Source organism: Styela clava, chromosome 10 (genome assembly GCF_964204865.1).
Source record: "Styela clava chromosome 10, kaStyClav1.hap1.2, whole genome shotgun sequence".
Classification (NCBI taxonomy): Eukaryota; Metazoa; Chordata; class Ascidiacea; order Stolidobranchia; family Styelidae; genus Styela; species Styela clava.
The window spans coordinates 17,621,451-17,646,101 of record NC_135259.1 but is presented as its reverse complement, the minus strand read 5'-3'; the positions used below and the strand labels follow the sequence as shown (position 1 = coordinate 17,646,101).

The 24,651-nt window shown below is 35.8% G+C and overlaps 3 protein-coding genes across 3 annotated transcripts; 1 reads left to right on the top strand and 2 right to left on the bottom strand.

Annotated features, from left to right (window-relative positions):
* The first annotated feature begins 6,884 nt into the window (after positions 1-6,884).
* Positions 6,885-10,432, top strand: LOC144428365 (angiopoietin-related protein 7-like). The gene is made up of 6 exons (XM_078117483.1): positions 6,885-7,333; positions 7,560-7,732; positions 7,885-8,066; positions 8,186-8,282; positions 8,700-8,796; positions 9,544-10,432. The coding sequence occupies exons 1-6, from the start codon at positions 7,158-7,160 to the stop codon at positions 9,914-9,916; spliced, it is 1,098 nt and encodes a 365-aa protein (XP_077973609.1). The 5' UTR covers positions 6,885-7,157; the 3' UTR covers positions 9,917-10,432.
* Positions 10,433-12,343: 1,911 nt separating this feature from the next.
* LOC120326887 (uncharacterized) lies at positions 12,344-15,829 on the bottom strand. The gene is made up of 6 exons (XM_039393248.2): positions 15,206-15,829; positions 14,231-14,942; positions 13,796-13,958; positions 13,363-13,426; positions 12,865-13,030; positions 12,344-12,612 (listed from the first exon to the last, which is right to left on the bottom strand). Exons 1-6 carry the CDS (start codon positions 15,411-15,413, stop codon positions 12,513-12,515), a joined length of 1,413 nt encoding a protein of 470 aa, XP_039249182.1. The 5' UTR covers positions 15,414-15,829; the 3' UTR covers positions 12,344-12,512.
* On the bottom strand, positions 15,681-17,937 carry LOC120330222 (uncharacterized). Its single transcript, XM_078116681.1, has 2 exons — positions 15,859-17,937; positions 15,681-15,701 (listed from the first exon to the last, which is right to left on the bottom strand). The coding sequence occupies exons 1-2, from the start codon at positions 17,935-17,937 to the stop codon at positions 15,681-15,683; spliced, it is 2,100 nt and encodes a 699-aa protein (XP_077972807.1).
* Positions 17,938-24,651: the final 6,714 nt, after the last annotated feature.

The window sequence follows — 24,651 nt, the reverse complement described above, 5'->3', positions numbered from 1 at the left end:
CGGGGATGATTAACAGTCGTAAAACAGTTTTTGTTCATTTTTTTTTTGTTCATAATATTTTTTATTTGATAATCATTAAACTTCATAATAAAGTATTAAAGTGAAAAAAATGAGTTAAAATGCAGTCAATAAAAACATCACGGCTCAGCTCACTGAGAACTAAATTTTCACTCATTTATTATCGTCTTTCGTTTCATATTAACAGAGTGTCCAAAAAGTCCCTTCACAATTTTGTTATGTAGTCAGTTCCCAATATATTTTAATCAGGTTTGTTGTATTTTAATCAGTAATTGTTTAAGTATTTTTACTCCATTGAATACATCTGTAAGGGCCAAAGCGATTTATGGTATCGATTTTGCAAAATTTCAAGATTTCATGGACACCCTGTATATTTTTAAGTAGGCGCATTTGTAGCTAATCTCATCTCCCGTATGGATAAGAGTGCATCGCACATATAAAGCCCTTTAAAATAGGCAGAAATAGATATTGCTCGTTGCTCGAACACATACATATATATTCTGTATTCTACGCGTTCAGTTCATATTCAATGATATTTGCAGATGCAAGTACATTCAATACATTCACATATACTTCAATGCACTCGCCGTATAAGGTAAGCTTAAAATATTGTCTGCCAAACCTTTTTTGACCGCGGACCATTTCCGAGGCAAAAATACCGGCGGCGGGCTCACGACACCAGAACGGAGTAAATGTTGCTTTTAATTTCGATTTGTATATCAGGGCAATTATAAAATCAAAATTTATCGCCTAACATTCGTGTTTTTACTCTGCGATGTACCAAGATACGCGTTCTGCTTTACAAGTATGTTACCCCTTCCAATGAAGGCGATCTATTCAATAGAGCTTTCATCTTACTTTCACAAACCTCTTTACAGTCCGAATATGTATTTGGTAGAGGAATGCTACTCAAAGCAAGGTCACGCACTCACTTATAATAAATAACCTAAAAAAGACTAAACTCTGTTCGTCACATGGAAACATCACACTTTGAGTACAACTTGAATATAATGCTATACGGAATTCGAGACTTACCGACTATCGGAAAATATCAGGAACGATGAAATTGGCCCAGACTGTGTCACATGGGATTCTTGTTTTAAAAAGTAAAGAATCGTGCAGACCGGAATGGCAATCCGACGTTTTGTACCAGATCTGCCAATCGCCCACACTATTACACAGGTTGTTAAAAAAAGTTACGCAAAATTAAGGTAAAATTTTTCGTCATGGTAACGTTTAAAAAGTTACTGTTGAAAAGCGTCTGTCGTGAAATGTTTGAATGGCATTTCACCGTATTTCAATTCTGTTAAAAAGGTATCAGTCGGTATATGTTCTAATTAGCATTTCATCTTAACTTCTGCTAATTTGGCGTTGATTTTTTAACACCCTGCATGATCTTGTTATAATATACATATAATAATGCTTTTTTATATTGACCCGAATGTATTTGGTATAAATATTTTGAAAACTCGTCTTTGAACTGTTTAGGATGAATCAGGATTCAGTTAAGAATAATTATTGCCAGGCCAGATGTAAAATGTTGGTAACAGATAATAATTCAAACTTCGTTTAAACGTCCTATTTCAAGGTAGTTGCAGCAAAATGCCGATATGAAAAGTAGCAGGTGTCCATTATAAAAGTTTGCATTCATAAGATTATGCAAAAATTTAAAATTTAATATCTTCTAATATAGTGTTTTGAATACGTCCGTGGACAATGCTACTATTTTATCTTTACCGCTTGCCGCTACCATGAACTTCGTTTGCAAGACTCGACTTTTTAAAAGTCAACTCTGCCAAAATCGAACGCATTTTAGTATGTCCCATTGAAGACGTATTACTGAGAACTCTTCCGCGTAATTTTGCATTAGGTCAAAGGCAATTATAGCGGTCTGTGTACTTATTTTGAACCGCATGCTAGTTATATTGGGCGATGCATTTGGTTTAAATACATACCAATATCTTCAATTAATATCATTGCATTATTAGAAATTACATTAAACTTAACGAATCGAGGTCAAGATCTTGTGCCGGACCTCTTGCTGTAACATATTTTCTATAGCGGAATAACGCTTACCAGGCTTTTTGTCCCAGATCATCTAGATTTTATTATTTATGTGAGTCCATTCTGCTTTTCTGATTCTGTAACAAGTTCTTTTGTTATATCGTCGGTTGTTCTGACGTCTCCATAGAACTAAAAAAGTCCCCTACTTGGAGGGATCGTTTGAGCCTTAAAATACTATCGAAGTTCATATAAACTCCTGCTCAAAGCAACAATAAATGACGCAATTTCAAGTTCAAACCAAGTGTTTATTATTATTCAACATTATCTGGTTTATGACATTTCAGAAAGCAATCACAAGTTTCATCATATGAAATTCATTCATGTAAACAAATGTTTTCTCAAGAATCTCCGTTAATTGATGCATCGTGTTATAAATATTGCAGTGCTCCAGAAGCGTGTGTTCCAATATGGAGGTATCTAATTTTGTTCGCCCACTTTACATCAAGTTGTGTGAAGGGACTGAAACCAATGGGCAGGGGGTATATTCACTTGGCTAACAGTCCCCGAACTCGTAATAGAACTAAAATAAGGAAAATCGGAATAAAGTTATGGCCTAACTCTATCCTGCGGTACACATACTACGGGAGTACCAATACTACATTGACCTCTAAAAGGTGTGTTTGTCATTCCGGGCATTTTTCCAATCAATCCTCTGTATAAATGAGAATTTATTTATAGAAATTAAAATTATTTTAAAAAAACACTATCATACGTCATACTATCGTGCTTTGGTCACTGATCTTTTAAAATTTTGTTTTTAACCAGTAGGAAATATAATAAATAAAACAAAAACAACTGTTTCACGACTGTTAATCATCCCCGGTTCTGGAATGGAATTATTGTATTTAAGTAGACAATTTGATTTGTTCAAAGAAAAATCGTGACGCAAACTTTTTATCATGATTCAAGGATTTTTTACTTCGTCATAACTACCGGTTCCAAATAACAAACAAGTTTCAAAAATATTCCAAATGACACCTAAGGGACTGATATTGATGACTATACGGCGTAGTTTGGGAGAAATAAATAACATTGTAAACAGTTGCAAAACAATATCTGCATTCTCTTCACTGAAAATAAATCATATTTCATAGCATATCTGTCACACTTTATTATATTCATTGAATTGATTAAAATTTGGAAAACTAAATCGCTAATTAGCTGATAAATGTGTTAAATGCATTTTTTAAGAATTTTAAATGCAGTCTAAATCTGTATAATAAATAGACTATAACTGGAAGCTATACAGGTATTCTAGCACGCATGAGTCCCTCATTAATTCTAAATTATTGTAAATATAATCCGATTTAAAATTCACGCTAAAATCTTGTTTTTGGTGCTTCAATTCCATTTTAATTTTTGATGCAATCGAGTGACGGGTGAAGGATTAATCTTGCTATAATTTTAATCACGTATACGAATATGAAAACTTCACTTGTGGTATTTTTTAGGTTGAGATTGGACGGGTATCTTACTTAATTAAAGATAGGGCCAACTAGCGCAGTTAGTTATTCCTATCACGAACACAATGCTTCCAGTTTCCATTCGCAATCGATTTCATTTTATTATTGTTTTTATTACGAATAAAATAAATTCGTTCACGTTTTCATTTAATCAACGTCATTTTTTTCGGTATTTACCCGGACCCATTACAGCCGGATGGCATATATTTAGTAATTATAATTAGTAATTTTAGTTTATTTATTATCTTGAGAAAAAAACATAATTTTTAAAAAAACAAATAGTATTATATCTGCATGGATTATTCCCGCGTGGGAATTGGCTAGGTATATAAATATGACGGGATTGAACTCGAGCGGGTCATATCGATTCATGCGTCATAATAGGAAAATCTACCTTAATACAACCAAATACTCCAAGAATATATACTATCACATTACGAAATGTGCTATGCAGTAGTAGGAAGATATACTATCACATTACGTCTCGTCAGCAGTCGCAGTTATTCGTTAGAGAGTGTCCTCTGGCAAATAGAGAACAAAAAATTTGTTCCTAACCATTCAGATGCAAATGATTCAGTGGAATCGGACATTTCTTATGTCGCACAACCTGACGCGAAGACACGACCCACCCAAACATAACACGTCTTCACTATGCGACGGCGTAAGCTATAAGACCTCTTACGGTCTCATTCTGTTGCTATAACAACTAGGAAATCAACGATACCAAACATGCGAGAGTGCTGTTATGATAAAGAATGACGCGTTCGGCAGGAATTGAAAAAGGTTGATTGTTTGTTTACAAGCTGATGCTTACTCAAGCATAAGCGTGACGTCGTACGAATAATGATCCAGGAGCGACATCTAGCGTGTAGAAAACAAAACATAGCTTCCAACGAGCCCTGAGTGATGTGTCAGGCGTTATTGGTTAACGAGAAATTATAAATTAAAAGAAAAAAAAAATTGGGCTTAGATGTACCGGCAGCGTTGGGCAGAAGAAGTGAAGTGGACTAATTTGCTTGACGTAGCTCAAATGTAAAAAAAAATATATGTCCACTTATTAATAGAAAATATTTTTCAGAAAACATTTAAACTGGAAATATAAATTTGAATCAAGTTTATTTTTAAAACATACGCTAAATGTCAGCTTAGCTCAACGAAGCAGACATGACCTGCGGCTAACAAATATTTTGCAATAATTGTACACAAAGCGCAAGTAGATGGGAGAAATTAAGACACAATTTGTGTATAAATTAGGCTTGCACGTAATTGACAAAAATCAATTCCGTAATTACGGCCAAATCGATTACGTAATGACCCCGTAATTGCGATATTTTTTTTCACACTTTTAAACCTATCATAACAACCAATTTAATCCACTTCTATTCCGCATGGGACATCGACAGTTGGGACAGTTTGGTTTTCATATTTCCGCCAGTACTACACGCCGGCGACAGATGCTAAAGACAAATATCAAGGAGTGAATTCAAATTAATTTTATTCTGATTCTTATCTTTTGTGTTAGCTTTGATTTTCCTTTATCAACTTTATCACCCAATTTTATGCGATCAATTTTATCATTACCAACACTGGTAAGTGGTAATATATTTATGAAACGATAGTTGACTTTTTTAAAATCGTATTAACGTATAATAAAAATTCCGGGTTTCTAATTTATAAATCAACGACGAGCGTATTCTCTCGTTTGATTATACTTGCGCTTGCCTCGCGACGAAGACTTGTTTATGTACCGTTTTTTTACATTATCCGACTTTACTACCTAGTTAGCATTTTATAATAAAAATTGATGCCGACTTATTGACGATATTCCGATTACCATGCTTCATTTAACATTAAATCATTTCGCGGCCTAAATGTTATAACATTATTTGCGATAAATTTAGATCAAATATTAATTATTTACGCATAATTTAAATACCGTACTTATATGACATGCCTTCTCCGAAAATACAAAGTTATCTCACAAAACAATGCATTTTATGACATTTATTTTGCACTCACGAAAATATTAATTTACTTTTCTAACTGAAGTCGACAATCCTATCGGCTAAGATTAACACAAGTTTGGTCGAGTGCCGGTGGTATTTGAGTCGACGATAAATCAAAATAAGTTGCCGCATTTGGTAGAGACTTAAAGATTTTGTAAAGACATATTTGGCCGAAATAGTGCGAGGCATTGTGAAAACAAGGCCAAGTCCGGACAGATATATAACGATAAAACCTGTAACAGAACATCAAGATTTTGTAATAGAAAATGGATCTCGAGCAGAATAAATATGGGAAATCCCGTCTTTTTGTTGTTTCTCTGCCGTTTGAGTCGCTTTACCGATGCCGAAAAGACTAAGTTGCGTTGGTTCATTACGCAATTTCTCTTCCGTCGTCATATTGCTGTTTGATAAGCGCGACATTAATTATCACGGCATTTACAAATAGACCATGTTTGGTAAGTTGATCACTTACATTCTTTAGTCATTTCACCCGAAGAAGTTGAAACCAGGTGTGTTGGCGTCCATCGGTCTCAACACAATTCTATCCCATATCTACGCTTAATATGTACATTTGCCATGCTAGATAAGTTGATAATAGGTTAGTAAATGGCAACGCGTTATGCCTTCTCCATCTGCGTAACAAGAGAGAGAAAAACGGCTGCGAATACCGGAACTCTAACTTCTTCTACTTATTAAACTTTAATTTTTTACAATCGACGGAATTGACTGCTCTGAAGAGAGCTCGTTTCAATCGCGAAAGCGGTCGACCAATAATTACGAATTTACGTAATTCGTAACTTCGCTTCCGTAACTCGAAATAATTCCGTAAATCCGTAAATTACGTGCAAGCCTAGACTATAAATGAACTAGATTAACTAGTTCTGTCTAAAGGGAATTATAGTTAATCGTTATATTTTTTTTACTCCACATCGATATATAACATATTTTATGTCTTTTCGTGCAACCGTTTAATTCATACAGTGCATTTCATCTTTTATGAATTTGGCCACTGATTTAAATAATAAAAAAACATGCTCGTAACCAGGATGTTATGTTTTTTTTTATTTTAAATACTTATGATGGATATTTGGTATTTTTTGAAAATGTTCTTTTTTTCTTCAAAATATTTATTTTGAAACCTGAATCAACAAGCGTTTTAGGTGTCGCTGCCTGAAGACCTCTTGAGGTCCCTCGCGACTCCTGTCACACAATTTAAGTTAATTTCCACTTGTATTTGTAATATTTTTTCATATATCTTACCATGTTTAAATTGTGTTGACGAATAAATGATGATTGATGATTGATTGATTAAACTGCTTCAATCACAGTTGCAACATCGAACTAGCACTGTGGTTACTAAATTTATGCTGTCCTTTTATAAAGTTGTTCGTAGAACAAAAGAAACTTGCTCTAGGAAACAGTGACAATGAGTTATGTCTATAATCAATTGCACACGCCAAGGTAGATAGGAAATAAATTACGAGCGTCACCAGGATTGTTGGAAACTTTAGGAAGAAAGTTATAGAATAAAATTGCCTAGCCTGTCCCGCCACATGTTTTGAGTAACCCATGCTTATTATTTTAACAGTTTAAAAATACATACATCATGAACCTTATCGGAGTGACTATATTGCTTGGTTTGACTTTCCTTCACTCAGCAAACACGCTGACTTGTTTTCCCTGTGAAGAACTTATGATCAATCCTGAAGGGATAGAAGTTAAAGTTAAAAGAGAATGTCCAAAACTAAACTGCCCCGGATCCGAAGCACCAGGACTTTGTCCGTAAGTGTATTCCTGACGCATTTACACAGCATCTCTATACTTCTATGGAAATAATGAGTGTTTTTTAGAATTTAAATCCTGCGATATAAACTGGCCCAATCGAATATATTTTTTGGACAAAAAAACCATTTGCTATTGTAAACAATTTTTTTGAACAACATTGCATTAAACTCCATCAAAGTACGTGTTTCTTTAAATCATAAACTTATATTTTGATTTTGTTCAGCTGCTGTAATAGATGTGCCAAGCAAAAAGGTGAAACATGCGGTGGCGACTTCAATATGGAGGGAGATTGTGAAAAAGATTTGAGATGTGTAACACCACAATCCAGAGTTAATCCTGACGGCAGTGTTTCCATGGCATTTCTACACAACCGAGGAGGAAAATGCAAAAAATCAGGTGTGGTGAATTAAAATAATGTTAAAATATTGATATGAACCAAGATACACTACAAGCTTTTTTTACACCATTTGCTACATAAAAGCCAGTGGTCGTGGCATAAAGTGCACATTTATGATTTTTGCTAATTTATTATAAAATTGTAACTTTAGTCGCTCCTTTTGATTGCATGGACGTTTGTTCAAAGACGACTAATGCTAATAACGACCCAATTGGAATGACAACACGGGGCAGAACGGCATTTTTTGACTACAAGAAGCCGAGTGTAGCATATTCAAAAGGAACATGGCTTTATTGTGACTGCAGCGGTAGAGAAAGTGAAGGCGGATGGATGGTATGTCATACTTCGTAGAGATTTTCAACCCCCCTCTCTTTTTCTTCGTTTGTATTTTCCTTCCATGTGCTTTACTCTTCAGAATTTTCACGATATATGATTTATTTATTATCCATCAGATTATCCAGCGCCGATACCTCGACATGGAATCGTTCGACAGAGATTTGAGAAGTTACATCAGTGGATTTGGGATGCCAACGGGAGACTATTGGATGGGTAAAGATCGATTTTATAAATTGTTCTGTTCAATAATTTTTCAGAATAAAACCCCGGTTCTCAACCAGTGAGCAATGACCCACAGCAAAACTTTCAGGTGCGCCATAAACCTATTTAAAATTGCAAGAGTTGTTGGAAAATTCGATTCACTATATTCAAATACAAATTCTGATTGTGGTGGCAATGAACGATAATACTGTTTTATGTTACTGAGCGGTAATTTTCATTCTAAAGTGTTTATTTTTGCGGACACAGTTTTTTGCTTGCCTCGTAGTATTCCCCTTGCATGAAAAAGTGTGAATGGGTCACAGGATTTTCGTGCAATAAAAATGGGCCACGGAAGAAAAAAGATTGGGAACCACTGGTATAAAACAATAAATCACCTTTAATGCAATTAAGTTATCATCTTGCTTCTAGGTTTGAAAGCAATTCGTCATATCACCGGTACTGTTCCACATGAACTGAGAATCACTGTAAAATTAGCGGGTGGACGAAAATTCACGACTTATTTTGAGTAAGTTAACGCTGATATTTGGTGGTTCAATTTTTAATTAAACATCGACTTAATCTATGTCTTTTCGGTACTCCCGAAGTATGTGAACCAAGATGTCGGACACCGAAATGTAGTATGTGTACCAGGTTAGGATTAGGCCATAATTAGAGGTATAAAATACTACGGTAGTCACTTTACTAGTCCTCGAGCTCGTAATGGAAAATTGGAATAAAATTATGGCCTAACCCTAACCTGGTACACATACTATGTTGCGGTGTCCGCCATCTTGGTTCACATACTTCGGGAGTACCGAAAAAACATCTGTTCATTCAATTCAATTGTCAATCTAGATCAGGGGTGGACAAGTTACGGCCCGTGGGCCGAATCCGACCCTCCGAAGTGTTTCATTCAGTGTTGTATTCATAGTTTCGTATTGAGTTCTGAGCCTCCGACCCAGTAATGAAGTCTATTATCTGTAACTGACCCATTCAGAAAAGTAGTTTCCCAACCCTGTTCTAGAGGTATTACCTAAGTCCCATGGGTCTCAAATTATTGATTACTGCTAATTTTAATCATTTCCTCTTTTTAAATCCAGTTTAAACGAAGCATACTGTTCTTTCGGTATTTACCTCTGTCACAGACTTTGAAAAATTGCAACGGCTTTCAATGACGCTATACGTACAGTTATTGTATAATCAGTTCATAATTATTTTATGGTTAAAATATTTTGATATAATCTTTTAACATTTTGATTACCTTTATTTACAGCCAATTTTCCATCGGTGACGAAAAGGAAAATTTCAAACTGAGGATAACTCCAACTCCTGATCAAGCAAGTGTTGATTTTGCTGCCATGCACAATGACATGGAGTTCACGGCACGTGATAGTGACAACGACCGGTGGAGAGATGGAAATTGCGCAAAATCTTACGGCGGTGGCTGGTGGTTTAATCGCTGCACTGATTTCAACTTGAATGGAAAGTTATATGGAGTTACAATGTTCCCATTGCCGGAAGATGACGTCGTTGACGAAGATGGTCCAGACCGTGTCTCATGGGATGCTTGCAACGGATGGAAAATCGTCCAGACCGAAATGGCGATAAGGCCGTCGCAACTATATCTACCGATAAGTTACAACTAATTGATCGAATTTTTTTTTTAATTTACAACTAATTAATTTAGGTAAAATCTATACTTCGATATCTACATTTTATAAAAATTTGAATTTCAATTCTAGCATAACTTAAATGGTACTTATTGTATATTTAACACATGTATGCTTTCGTCGTAAAAAGGTTGTTTCTTATAAATTTTGTCATTGCAATTACCTGAACGCCAATCATTTTAACCCCAATAAACTGACTTGCCTACTTTCAATATGAGACATATTGTGACTAAATTTTGCCCAAAAATATGGACACTTGAAGTCGCGTGGATTCAAAATGGGTATATATTCTAAAATGATTTGTCCACGCTGTTCTTGCTGTAGCAATAAGCACATTTTTTTCAATTAAATGTAAAATATGATCTTTGTTTGTAATTCACTATAGTATAGCTTGTAGATGACTTTATATGTTTAAATATTCAAACGAATGAACGTGTCAATTTTTCTCTGGATGAACGTGTGTATCAATAAACTTGGTTGAGAGAAAAACTATTCTATATTTTATACTTTGGTCAGTATTAAGAGTTCTAGGTTGAACGACTGACGCCTTTTAATAGCATTGGAATTACGGTAAAAAATGCTATTTAAACGTTAATCTACTGACGCTTTTTAACAGTATTGAAGTTTCTCTGAAATGCTATTTAAACGTTCAACGAATGACACTTTTAACGGAACCTTATTTACGGTAGCCGGACTCCACTCAGTCACTCTAAAAGCAGAACAGTGTTAAGCTATCTCACTGTCAACTCCTAACTTACCAAGTGATCTTATCTCTCCTATATGTGGTCCTCGCTTTTATGTCACCCAGTATCCATACTTAGATAGATAGATAGTTTATTTCGAAAACTCCATAACAAACCTAAATTTAAAATGGAGAATTCTGGAGGGCAAGCAAAACCTACAAAAAAGTTTAAAACATGAAGTATCTCATGTGCCTGCCCACCAGCACGCACACAAAAACACAAGCCCAATTAAATGAGGCTTGGGCCAAACTTAAAAAACAAAATACACGATAGTAATGAACTTTCGGGCTGTTGTACTCTCTTTCAACAATTACGTTGATAATGACCAATACCTACAACCTGCAAAGATAATGTGGGGAGTGGAATGTAATAAATTTGCGACGATAGTCATACGCATGAAGCCATGAAAGCTTTAAGAAAAACCAAGCCATGAAAAACTACACTGATTGCTAGATTGGGCATTGCGGAAAAGGTGATAAGTGGTTTAATATACAAACAAACGCAAAACCATGGCGGCAAATTCGGTGTGCGGACACTCGTAAAAGCAATTATTAGGAAAAACACTAATCACACGTGAGCAGGTCTGTAGCCTAATACATTGACGTGGAAACATTGTTACTTGTTAGCGGACTCTACGGTAATGAAGATTCCTGGCGTTCAAAAAATTTATTGAAAAAATTTTGGCACTATGCTATACCAGTGCTCCGCAACCGGTGTGCCGCGAGACGATGCCAGGTGTGCCGCACAGGAATTACAACTTTTCTCTGCTTTTTACAAATTATTTTTTATCCTTTGTTAATTTTACTTTACGTTAGTCTACCACTCTACTCTACTAACGTAAAGTTAACCTGATTTTACGTTAGCTTAAGCGACACCACACGTGAGACTTTATTGTTTCGTGAATTTAGGCAATATTTTGAGTGAATTTATTGCTGTTTTTTTTTTCGAGCAATAGATCATGTTCTATTTTTATTGCTAGCGCGCGATAATTGCCTTGCGGGGAAACTCGCCATAGCTGCGTTTTCAGCTGTTTGCGTTATTTTGTTGACGGTTGTGAAGAGTTAATTTAGAATTAACAGTTTATTTAGTTTTGTGACATTGCTTTGTGGTTCGTATGGTGAAGTTAAACCGGTAATAGCAATCAGGGCAGTTGGACAAAGTGAAAAATACGGTACCGGTACATAAACTGAGGCTAGGTACACTGTAAAAAATATTTACTGGTATTTTACCTGGCACCAAAAAAACGTTCAGAATACCGGTAAAAAAGCTGGCAAAATACCAGTAAAATTACAAAAGAAATACCTGTAAAATTACTGCTTAGCATGTAATTTTACGTTTTTTATTTGCTATTTTCCTAATATACAACGGTAAATATACTGCTAATTTACAGGCAATTTTACTGTCCATTTACTAGTAAATTCCCCAGCTTTAAGCAGTAAATTCGCTTGCCGTTTACCTGTAATTTTACTGCCTATTACCTGTAATTTTACTACCTATTCACAGTTAAATCACTGGTGTTTTACCAGTTTTCGTACTGTTGTTTTAACGGTTTTTTTGGTGCCAGCTCAAATACCAGTAAATATTTTTTTCAAATACATCAACTCACTGATTCCCCTGTAACTTGCTATTTGTTTTCCCATGTGGATAAAACACACAAATATGTTTTCAACAAAAATATTAAAGGAATGTAATGTAGAAACAAAAACGAAAATGTAAGGCAAAACGAAAATAACTTTGTATAACAATGAGTCTCTGAAAAAGGTGACTCAAGTTGAGTCAATGACTTAAGTTTCCCCAATACTGCACTGCATTAGAACCCTATTCAGCAGTCACTCCACAAGTTTTCCCAGTCTCATGACTTTGGGGTGGATGACATATTTTTGTCGCTTTTTGCTTCTGGTGCCAGCTGTGTTGATGCCAACGAAATATCTGAAAAATGTATATCAGAATATATTAAATGTGACTTATCAAACTCAAATATCTTTAATTAATGTGGAACTATGAATTACCTAAGTTAACATTCACTGACAAGCAGAAATGCCTGAAATAGAATTTCAGACTTATAAAAATGTGAACTGCAACTTCACATTTGATTGATCACAATGATTATTGATACAGACTTGGTCCAACCATCAAAGGTATTTCAATTTAGCCATGCCTATCTAAAAGTCAGCTGCTCACCTTTGTATGAATTCATACGTTAAAGCAGAATCATCAGGGTATTTCATTTCAAACACAAAAAACGCACAAAACATGTACACGAAGGCAGAAAAGAAGTCCGTGCATCTCATCACTTCTATTTGTTCGATGAGAACACAAAATTTTTCTGAGGTGACAAGGTCGTCTCCTGTACATGGAAACAAGTCATTTAAAATGTTTTCAGGTAACAACACAGTACTAAAACTTCTACAATTTTATATCGAAAATATCTTGAAAATAAATTGGGATATAACAGATTGAAAAAAAAACAGAAGAGAAGACAACTTCTCTTTCCATTCTTAGAGAATGAGGTTCTCAATCAGCCTGTCCATTCCCATCACCAACCACAGTGTAATAAACTTGCTGACTGCGCTGAGCATAAAGATTCAACTTTTCAAACATAATGCCCCATATGTATAAATCCTGGATCTGAGCGAAAAATGTAGAAGAATTCTTTTAAAAAGAATGATGGAAACTTACCAAACACAATAATGATTGGAGCTGCTTGCAGTGATGGCAAAACTTCTGCTAATTCTACTTCATTCTAAAAAAAAAAATAAGAATTGAGATAACAACTATCAAGAGCCAACGTGGATAAATGTTGTACGCCGAGATACCTCAAAAGAACACAATACATTCAAAATTAATTATTGTCATTTTATATTTCGATTTTGACATTACCATGAGCAGTCAGCGTCGAAAGTGTGAAAGCAAGACCAGGCTCATATAGTATAGTAGTAACTGTTATAATATCAAGTTCATTAGGTTAACAAATAAAAGTTTATTGTGGAGGACACAATAGATGCAACTGTTTAGAAAGAAATCTTAGTTCAGACTAGCATACTCGTGCAGAATGTATAAAAAAATCTGCTTTTTGCGTACTTTGCCAAATATTTAACAAAACCAAACCAACCTCAAAAAGCTGATAAACAGATTTTACATCTTCTTTGAAATAGCATGCCAGAAGGTCAATGATCCTCAGAGCTTTTGGAGCTGAATTTCCATGTTCGCTGCATTCTTCTCTAATCTTTCTGGCAATGGCAGGTATTCCAGCATGAGATCTGGACTTGAGTGCTCTAAAGTAATAATGAGAATGCATAAGTACTGATTGCTAGAAAATGACCATTAATTGTAAGAAACAGAGTAGGAACCAGATCTTCCGATGTGTGGTCATGCAAAAGATTATCAGCCAAAGCATTGCAAGGTGGTCATCTTTAATGACCAGTTTGTCACTTCACTTAACCAGCTCATATTATGCCACATTACTCAAAAGTCCTTGTAGTCGAGAACATAAAAGAGTATAACAGCAGCCGCTAAGCATATTTTGATAATAAATAGTATAACATACTTGAAAATTTTCTTTGCTTGTGAACATAGTTTGGAATTGAACAGTTCCACTGCATCTGGTTTGTCCATGAGTGTACAGAAATGATCATAAAGATGCTCTTTAATTAGAAGGAATGGAAATTCACTTTTTATCTGTTCAATCGTGGTTTTGTTGTGTATCATTTCTCTTTGGAGCTCATAAGTTTCTCCCATTCGGTATTGAACCAAAGATGAATCATGCGCTTGAAGTTTATAGTGATCAATGAGCCACAGCTTTGCTTCATTTAGGTGCTGCAATGAAGATTCCACAAGCTTTTTACGTGCCGAAGTTGGCGTTGATACAATCGCTCTTTTAGTTTGTCGTCTGACATACTCATATCTGTACAATAACTGATCTGCTAGTGACTGGATGCCAAAATTTATTTTGTCACTGTGCAGGAAAGTATCGCTGAAGGAATTGGGATATTTTGATGAGACTTTACATGCAATTGTGTGCAAGTTTCTCTTTCCTGGTTTTGGATAAGTCTTTGTGATTTCCTCAATGAGAATTTTCACCATTTCTCTTCTGTTAAAAGGAGTTGGTACTTCATTGTTATTGCAGCTTGTTATTAAGTCTGCAGGAAACTTGTGCCACGGGATTTCAAAATTCATGGCCCAGTTTTGCATTGGTGAAGGTTGTAAAGAATGGCTGCTGTCAGTTTCAACACTTGACGTCGAATTATATTGCTCCTCAACTGTAAAAAAAAATGTAATATGTATAAAACTTGAAAAAAAAAATCAATGAAATTCGAAGAATTTTTATCAGTCAATAGTTTTCCATAATTTTTTTCCAATTTCTTTTCATTGAAATATACAAAAAAAAATTTTCAGTAAACTATGGCCATGGGCCCGAAAGCATAAACAAATTCACCATATGTTAAAATAAACTTATCATGTGTGTAGGATTGATATAAAATACGATTAACAATTCCAAATATTTAAGCCATACTGTACATACTTTTGTCTGCTTTCCAGGTCATTATAAGTTTCCGGGCTTGGATTGTTTTCAAAATGCTTCCTTTAGTGAGGTCTTCTTCATTAATTAAACTTAAATCTTTGGCTTCCTCAACTCCCAGATCATTAACAATAATATAAGCAACTTGATTTGCTAATTCTCTTGGTACATTAAGTACCTTTAAAATATCGTTCTCAATTTCTACCTGCATACTGTTAATGAAAAATATGAACAGTACAAAAAGGCGAACTTAAAAAAAAATATTATAGGTGTCAGTGTCACAGGTTATAAGACTTTTATCACAAATGCCATCAACTTACATGATGTTTGAGTGCGAACCATGAATCTTTCCCTAACCTGTACACACATATGGGATCATAGTCCAAAATTTGGTCAAATTTCAATATTTTGTATGGATTCAAATCATCCCCAAGTAGATATATTCCAATTTGAGGATTATATGTGCCGTTAAATGTTTTCACAACCATGTATTCTTTTTCTTGATAAACAAAAATACATTCAATTTTACCAACTACAAAATCAAAGTCAACTTTTTCAAGTAGAATATATTGTTTTTTTTTGTATTCAGTTCCTTGATAAAAAAATTTATCCAGAAACTGGCTATCATTAAAGGGAAAACCCCTCTCATCAAATACGTGCATGATAGCTTCAGAATATACAATTTGTTGATTTGCTAAATGTCGCCGAATTAGGGGACATGCGAATCGTTGTTCTAGCATGCAAGCTTGCATCATTTGGTGACTATGTGCAAGGGTTTTGCACACATTGACAAAATTCCCAGTTCTCCGGACTACATTTTTAAAATAGGAGTGCTTTCCCTCAAACCTCAAAGTCCAGCATCGAATTAAGGGGCCAAAAAGTGAGATCAATTCCGGATAATGCATCAAATAATGGTGCTTAGGTCGCACTGTATGACCAGGAAATAACTGTTTACGGGATGCAACATATAGCGGCAATAGCCATTGAAGTGCACTGATAATTGCATTTGAGGCCTTTGGTGCACAAATCAACTCAACAATATATCTAAGATTGATGATCATTTGCCAAATTGGATCATCAAAGTCTTGGACCTTGTCAACCACCCAAAATGGGAAAAGCCTTAAAAACGCTCGATTTTGTGAAGCATTTCCAGTCAGTTTTTCCAAATTTGGTTTCAATATTTGTGGCTTGGAGGTACTGTCTGACTTGTTATAATGAAATGTCGAAATGCGCATATTCAAGTAGTCCAAAGTAAACCAGCCTTTGGAAATAAGACACTGTATGAATATTGCCATGTCAAATTGAGCGACCCCTTCAAATATATCATGGGCTAAGCAGGGTGGTAAGGATGGCTGACAAACATGAAAATAATTCAATTGATTAAATATGCAATCATATTTTATTCCAGTGATATTCCCAGATACTTGTAGCAGCATTTGATTAACGCTCTGGTCATACGATTCCTTTGTACGTAATGTCTCGATGACAATTGAGTTTTCTGAAAAATCACTTCTTTTAACGGAGCAATATCTACAAAAATATTCTGAAGTGCCAAAATTTGTAACAAATCCTCCTATCCAATGACTACCGAGATTATCACCTAATATGCAAGAAATACTCCCTCGAACTTTTTCAGAAAACCCCAAGTCAATTCCTTCATGTTCAATAATTTTCAAATCTGCCAATAGAGGACTGAAAATGTCTTTAATACATTCATTGCTGACATAATGTTCTTTTACAAGCATCACAAGCTGGATAGGAGAAACTTTTGACCGACAATAGGGGTGAATATTACCCAAGGTGAAGTATGTTGCGAGAATCTTATGTTTTTTCTTCGCGGATCCTAAAGGATTAACTATTTCGAACGCGTCTTGATAGAGAATAATTTGTAGAGGCCTTAGAACAGCTTCTTGATTGAAGAAAGAATTTTTTTTGAAAGCGCCTCCATCTTTTATGTCCAAAAGGTAGTTTCCTGGATCAATTGGGTTAAGATATTGATAGCGAATGCTTTCATATTTGAAAAGGGCTTTGATTGAATCAACAATAGGTATATACTGATAGCTCTCCTTATTCGGTTCAGGCTGAGATAAAGTTCTAGCTACATTGTAAGACAATGGTTCAACAAAGGATAGTAATTTTTTGTATAAGCGTTCTCTGAGATAACTTGATTGCAGAGTTCCATCACCAACAGGAGTATTCATCATTACATGCATTACGGATTCAAGCACTTTTTTGATTACAGATTGATCAATGCCCTCATCTTGCAATACATTTTTGATAGCCAATTCAATGGAAGCATGTGTACAGCTGTTGATTTTCTGCTGTGCCTCAAGAATTTTGCTGATAGTGATACCAGGAATGAGTAGTTTATACTGCAGCATTGCACAGAACACTGTGCAATTTCTTCTGAGAGTCTCCAAAGAATCAACACTTGGATCCATTTGAATCAATGGAGATGGTGATGAGAATACTTGGGGTGTCCGTATGGATCCAAAAATAATGGGACAGTCAATTTGCATAACTTCTTCACGTGGCTGGATAGATAAACGATGGGTTCTTCGAATATGGGAAGAAAACGTGTTCAGATTTCTAAACTTTCTGAAACAAGCAAGGTATGGACAAGAAATTTCTTTACCAGCTCGAATATGATTTTTCAAATGTTTTACTATTAATGTGGAATCTTCAGCATCATAGCCACATATTGAAACATTGCAACACAGGTCTACATCTGCCATATTTTTAGCATATTATTGCTGTATTAAATCATCAGAGAATAAAAAGTAGTGTAATTGAAAAATTGAAGAGAATGGCTTGAGTGAAAACATGAATAAGACTTTCCCTTTTTAGTAATTAGAGACCATGAAAATATGTTTGGTTGAAATCCATATGGTACCGCTACCGTAATATACCGTAACTATCGGTATTTACCGGTACTGGTATCTAAGTTCTAACTACGGTATTCGGTACCGTACCGGTCCACAAGTCCAACCATTCACAGAATCCAGGAATCACGTTCCATATTTTCACCAACTTTATAACTGTGTATTTAGAATTTTAGATACGGTACCGTACCAATTTAGTGGAATTGTGAGGTTTTAAATAAAGGCACATCAGTCTCCCAATCAACCTAACCCAGTCTCCGAAACTCAAGCCCTGCAATTACATTCAACTGCGAATTTGACCCTGCTGATATACGGTAGTTAATGATCACCAGCCAAAAAAATGCTTAGCTGTATTGACCAGGGTTAAATTAGGTGAAATTTTACTCAGTGCGTAGACCACCGTACCGGTACCGTACCATACCAAACACAAATAATGCGGAATTACGGTATATCAAATCTCCAGCCATATATCTGTACCGGTATATTACTGTATAAAGTACCACGACGTACAACACACTCACGGCGACAAACACTGACAATAACAGTACCGGTACCATAGTTACCTCCTATCTCATCTTTTGGCGTGGTTTACTGTACATAAACATCTTATTACGCGCTTTGCATATTCAGCTCCAAAGCGGCGCAAAAGACACTGCGACAACTTCCACTTGCAAAAACCAGTTCGAAGGAAAACACGAGGCGGAAATTGCCCGCGCGACACGTAAGAAGCGAATGCGCATGCGCGGCGACCCTATTTACGCACGCGGAGCACCACTGAAAAAAATTACTGTGCAAAAACCAGTAAAACTTTTTACTGTATATCAATCACTGCTCAAATCCCAGTGATTTTACAATTTTTTTGTTACAGTGTAGTTTATATCAGTTGAGCCGGGAACCGGTACCGTATTTCATTTTAATTTTCGCTCCCTCGGTATAAATATGTAAATCCTATTCTAACTGTTGGGTGACAAGATGATGAAATCATAGCGGTAGGTACCGGTGCATGTTCATCAGTTTACGGTATTTTGGGGAACAACTGATTCTGAAAGTCCAAAACAATGTTTCAGTGTTTTGGTACCGGTGTCACACATACTGACATACCGTATCATTGGATACAGTACCGGTATACAATCTAAATTATACATACTGAACTGTACGTATAGAAGCTAATAAGAAAAAAATTCAGGGGCAAATTTTTGGCTTATTATTAAACTAATAATGTCACAACAACCAAACACTGTGTGTAACTTTTTACGTGTCATAATCCGTTATCTTAAAATGAAACGGTCACATGATGCAAATAAAAACATCCTTCTGTTGCAAGCTATTGAGCGACACTCTGAGATTTACGATGTGTGTAACCCGGCATACATGGACAGAAATGTGCAGATGTTAATTTGGAAAACAGTAGCAGAAGAAGTGGATGAAACCGGTTAGTATTGCACATAGTATACAAGACATCAGTAAAATATTTTCTCTGTACAAAGATGTGGCATATCCCATTTGTTGACAAACTATCTACGCACCTGTTTGTTTTTCTCCTAAAATGTATGTATGTAGTTCTTTTCCACTTTGCCAAATTTCCTCAAACGTTGACTTTTTCTGGGTCTGTGGCCAACTGCAAATTCATATCAAATACCCCTTAGCATGCAACTCTATCAATACCTTTAGTTGAGGATAAAATTTCTTTTATTTTTCTTGTGATTGGCTTATCAAAAGTTTTCAATTTATTATAAGATGATAATTATTTCAGTGGATAATTGCAAGGAGACATGGAAGAAGCTCAGGACAGCTCTGATGAAAAATCTGCGTGACCAACCACCGTCAGGATCAGGCACGATAGCAAAGAAACCCTATTACTTGCATGAATATATGGGATTTGTTATGCCACATTTAAAATTGAGGGCACAGAGAGAGAATTTAGATTTAGAAGTTATTGAATGTCCCGATTATGAAACCGCAGACAATGAATCGTCAGACCAAACCTTTGAAGGAAGTTCATTGAGTCTTGAGTGCAAGTGATATTGTACAAGAGGATGATGCTAGAGAGAAAAGAAGGCTCGTCAAGAGGGTTCAGGTTGAGAGCAAAGCATCAAATATTGATAAAGCAATAATAAGTTACCTAAAAGCAAGAGAGGAGAGAGGATTGGAAAGGAATAACCCCGATTTTAATTTTCTGATGTCTATTTTGCCAGATATGAAAAGCTTTGATAAAGAGAAAAAGTTGAAATTTAAAAAGAGGATCTTAGAGTTAATTACAGAAAATGTGGAAGATAGCGACAGTGATTGTATACCTATACTGCAGGTTGACTGTGATTAGATCATGCCAAATTAACATTGCTGGATTACGAACTATTCTTATTTCAATCTGGCTTCTGGTAAAAACTATCAATATAAATAAACATCAGAATGAGAGATACTATTTTCATTTATTTTGTATATGTCGAAGTAAATGCATATAGGTACTGGTTTCTGACGCTTTTGTAAAATTGAACAAATTAAACAAAGTTTGTTTGGACGTATGAAAGCGCATTTTCTGCCAGTTGTAAAAACTATTCAAAGCAGTCTTTACCCCAGCCTCTTAAATATAAATAAAATCAGTCCAGCGTATATACGCTTGTTCTGTTCAGCGTGACCCCATAGAAGATATTTTCCTGCAGATGTATTGGGAATTGGTAAATTATTTAAGTTTGGTCATCTCAGAGTATAATGTTGGTATGCATTAAGCTGTGGGCGTTAGCACATTGATATCAGCCTCAGTATTATAGCATTCGACTGCAAAGAAGCATTTTGATCAGTTTGTTGGTGTCAGAAGTGTACCTATAGTACAGGGGTCGGGAACCTTTTTGGTCAAGAGAGCCATAAAATATACATATTTTCAATTGCATTTCCGTGCGAGCCATAGCCTATAACATTTCTTCAATTAATCAGAGCTAAAATGTGTACTCGTAAGTCAACACATACAATGTCAATATACATTTAATGTGATTTCTGATGCTGCATGTAGGCGCTGCGGGCCTTGAACGGTTGCTCACCTGCAGCCCAATGTGGAAATCTACGATACTCATCACCCTTTTTCGTTTAGACATCTCCGTAGTGTTTTTAAAACTATATCGCTTTGTGATGTCACAATATATGTTCCAGAATCCCCTTGTTTGTCACAATGCCTCTCTAGTAAATATCTTACATAACATAGACATGTGCTGGACGCGTGTTTTGAAACGTATTGGGAATTTCCTGCCAAATTCGGCTATAAAAGAGTTTGGGATCTCGTAACAATAGTAAGCTTAGTCTTAGAATATTAGATTTTTCTGGGAGCCATATGCCGTCACCCAAAGAGCCATATATGGCTCGCGAGCCATGGGTTCCCGACCCCTGCTATAGTAGTTCCAGCTTATTTTTGGTCTCCCATATGCCCCAAAGCAGATTGTGTCTGCCACGGAACACTGCCAACTCCCATAAAATATTCACAAATGTTGTCGCGTATTCTTAATGCTTCATTTGCTGGACGATTTCCATTTTCTGGCATACTACCTAGCAATTGTTGAGAGGGAATATCTGAACTTTTTTTGGAAATGAATTCAACAAACTTTTCCATTGGCTTTCCTTCTAAAATTTTGACAAAGTTGTGCAGTATACATGTTGCACAAAGAATTGACACAGCTTTGTTCATGTCTATGCACTTCATAGCAGTATTCAATACTCCCCACTTTGCGCACATCATTCCAAATGCACACTCAATAATGCGCCGCCCACGTGACATGTGATAATTATATATTCTTTTGTCAGAAGTAAGGCCTCGTTGTGGATAAGGTTTCATTATCCTTCTGGATAACTGGAATGCCTGATCTGCAATGAAAAAGTAGGGAAAAGTTTGTTCAGTTTCAGATGATGGGAATGGAGAATCAGGTGGGAGTGAGAGTTGGCCAGTGTACAATGCTTTTCCCAAACTGGATTGTTTGAATACTCCTCTATCACTGTTTCTTTCATAATCACCAACATCGATAGTAGTGAAGATCCCTTCAGCATCGACGCAAGCCATGAGAACCAACGAATGATAACCTTTATAATTAAAAAATGATGATTCACTCCCATGAGGCTTTCTCACTCTTATGTGTTTTCCATCTATTGCACCTAATGTATAAGGCACATTCCACAATTTGTGAAAATTATTGGCAATTTCAAGCCAGTCGTTCTGTTTTGGTGTGAGCATGTATTCGCTTTTGAGACTTTTGAAAATAGCCTCGCATATTTCCTCAACAATTTTTCCAATGGTCGTCTCTCCCATTCTGAAATCGAACGTCATTTGCCTGAAACTCAATCCAGTTGCAAGGTACCTGAAATAAGAATGAGAAATTCATTTTATATGTACAAGCTTGGATGCAATCCAGTCGAAAAGCGGGTAAAATACTTTACATTAGAAAATGCCTGCCAGCTTATTCCTTGCCAAAATGTATCAGCAATAATATAGAAAACAAAAAATGAATTTCAACATAGATAGAATAGGATTTACATATTTATCCCGGGGGAGAGGAAACCCAATAATACGGCTTAATTATATGGCAAACCACGATTTCTTATTTGGTTACCAGCCTATACCGCCGAACTCATGAAATCATAATCTGTCAAAATAGGTTTGGAAGCTTATAAGACCAGACCGAATCAAACAACAATGTGTAGACTGTAGACAACTACCTTAAAGTGACAACCAATCTTTCTTCAACTCTGATATATTTCCTGGAGTTTGTGTCTCGTCGTTTTTTCACGAATGGAGTTATTTTTGAAACCAGTATGTTGAAGCAGTCTATAGACATTCTTGAATAACTGCAGAACCGCAGACGATCATTGCTCAATTCATGGAATACGTGGTGATAAGAACCGTAAACACTTGGCTTTTTGTTAATCGGATGAGTCCAGATACGGCGACTCCATTGACTTTCCTTTTTCTTTGAAAGCCAAAATAATAAAATGACATCGGTATCTTCTTCTTCATCATCCATACTGACAGTAACACACAGGCCTGTATAAATATTACAATCTCCTGTAGCCTACATATATTTGAAAAGAGAAAACAGAAGTATAATGCACAGACACTTGTCTAAATTTCCGGTGCCGCTACCTTCAAGTATGTACATGAGTCTGACCAGAAAACACAGACTACAGTAGGGTACGGTACCGGTACAGTGCAATTTTGAAATTATTCTTGGCTTAATGTGGTAATTGCTAACTTTCAGACTTTCTAAAGTTCGTATAAGCATATCTCAGACACCGGTACCCAGTAACGCATCAGTTAATCTGAATGAAAACAGCATATCCCTAAAGTAACTTTGCAGCCTGCTCTATGGTACCGTATATATTACTACAGGTACGTACCGACAGACCGGTACGGTTGTACATGCATTTACCGGCATTCCGTGCGGTACTGTGAACAGGCGCGCCGTACGCAGAGACTGCATATATTTCGTGAGGGTACCGTACCGGCATTGGGTACCATTACTTCATTTTGCAAACACACTTCATACATATTTCCATATAAGTAGAGTTGCTTGTCAATACCTTGCAAGACCTGAATTTTGCCAGATATAACGAAGTGGCGCGCGGATAATTATTGAACAAACGAGAACACGCAGTGTGCGCTAGCGAAGAAATATTTTTTCTTGATATTGCAACAAGAAATATTTTCGTGAGAAATATTGCGTAGAAAATAATTTTTGCAGAAAAATATTGATGCTGTGTGCGGCCGGCCCTAGATATTTAGCATAATTATGTTTTCAGGGTTATCACGGCTCAATTTAACATGTCAAAAAAATTATTTCATATACTCTTAATACTTTATTTACTCAATTCTGATGGATTTAGTCTTAATAGGGCATGCAAAGCCTGTAAGTTTAGGCTGTTGATAGGCGCTAGATGTTTCCAGTCACTTTATTCCGGTTTACTTATTGACCTTCTGCTGCCATTTGAGTCCCATTATCATTAGTCTTAACTCTGGAGGAATTATGTAATTTTCAGCAAAATGATTAACAACCATTAATATTGATAAAACTGTTGCCCATAAAATATTAAATCGCATTTAGGGAGGTCTCGAATTCAGAGCTAGGGATGACATTATTATTTGATGATGGTATTGTTACTGTACAACAGCCATCAAAATGCAAGAATGCAAATATTTGTCATATTAATAGACGTATAATACATTGCCATCATAGAAAAGTACAAATTCAATTGAAAGCAGTCATTGCCATCATAAGGATCCCCCAGCATGTGTTTCAGCTTCAAGCTACCAGTACCATGTTTTTATTATTACTGACTCAACAGCTTCAAATCTATTCTATTTATAAAACTAGCATTTTTAGCCGAAACTAAATTGCATTTTCCCTCTTGTGTACTCTCTCAAAAAACGTCATTATCGATTATAACCTTCCAGTTATCACCAATCACTATCACCACTGGGCATTAGGAGAACCCTTTTAGACAAGCGATAAAACTGCTTTTTCGGCGTAATTTTGACACTTTGGCAGTCACATGATTGGCCGATAACTATCGGTAAAATTAGCCGATACCGAT

What these genes read in the sequence shown, in the direction of transcription:
- LOC144428365 (XM_078117483.1), top strand. Translation starts at nt 7,158, where the DNA reads ATGAACCTTATCGGAGTGACTATATTGCTTGGTTTGACTTTCCTTCAC. An exon ending in GAAGCACCAGGACTTTGTCC is followed by an intron (nt 7,334 to 7,559) that starts GTAAGTGTATTC and finishes GATTTTGTTCAG; the next exon opens with CTGCTGTAATAGATGTGCCA. An exon ending in AAATTCACGACTTATTTTGA is followed by an intron (nt 8,797 to 9,543) that starts GTAAGTTAACGC and finishes CTTTATTTACAG; the next exon opens with CCAATTTTCCATCGGTGACG.
- LOC120326887 (XM_039393248.2), bottom strand. Translation starts at nt 15,413, where the DNA reads ATGCAGGTAGAAATTGAGAACGATATTTTAAAGGTACTTAATGTACCA. An exon ending in GACCTGGAAAGCAGACAAAA is followed by an intron (nt 14,943 to 15,205) that starts GTATGTACAGTA and finishes TTTTTTTTACAG; the next exon opens with TTGAGGAGCAATATAATTCG. An exon ending in CTGTTTATCAGCTTTTTGAG is followed by an intron (nt 13,427 to 13,795) that starts GTTGGTTTGGTT and finishes TTTTTTTTTTAG; the next exon opens with AATGAAGTAGAATTAGCAGA.
- LOC120330222 (XM_078116681.1), bottom strand. Translation starts at nt 17,937, where the DNA reads ATGGCAGATGTAGACCTGTGTTGCAATGTTTCAATATGTGGCTATGAT. An exon ending in ATTCTGAAGCTATCATGCAC is followed by an intron (nt 15,702 to 15,858) that starts GTATTTGATGAG and finishes TTGTTTATCAAG; the next exon opens with AAAAAGAATACATGGTTGTG.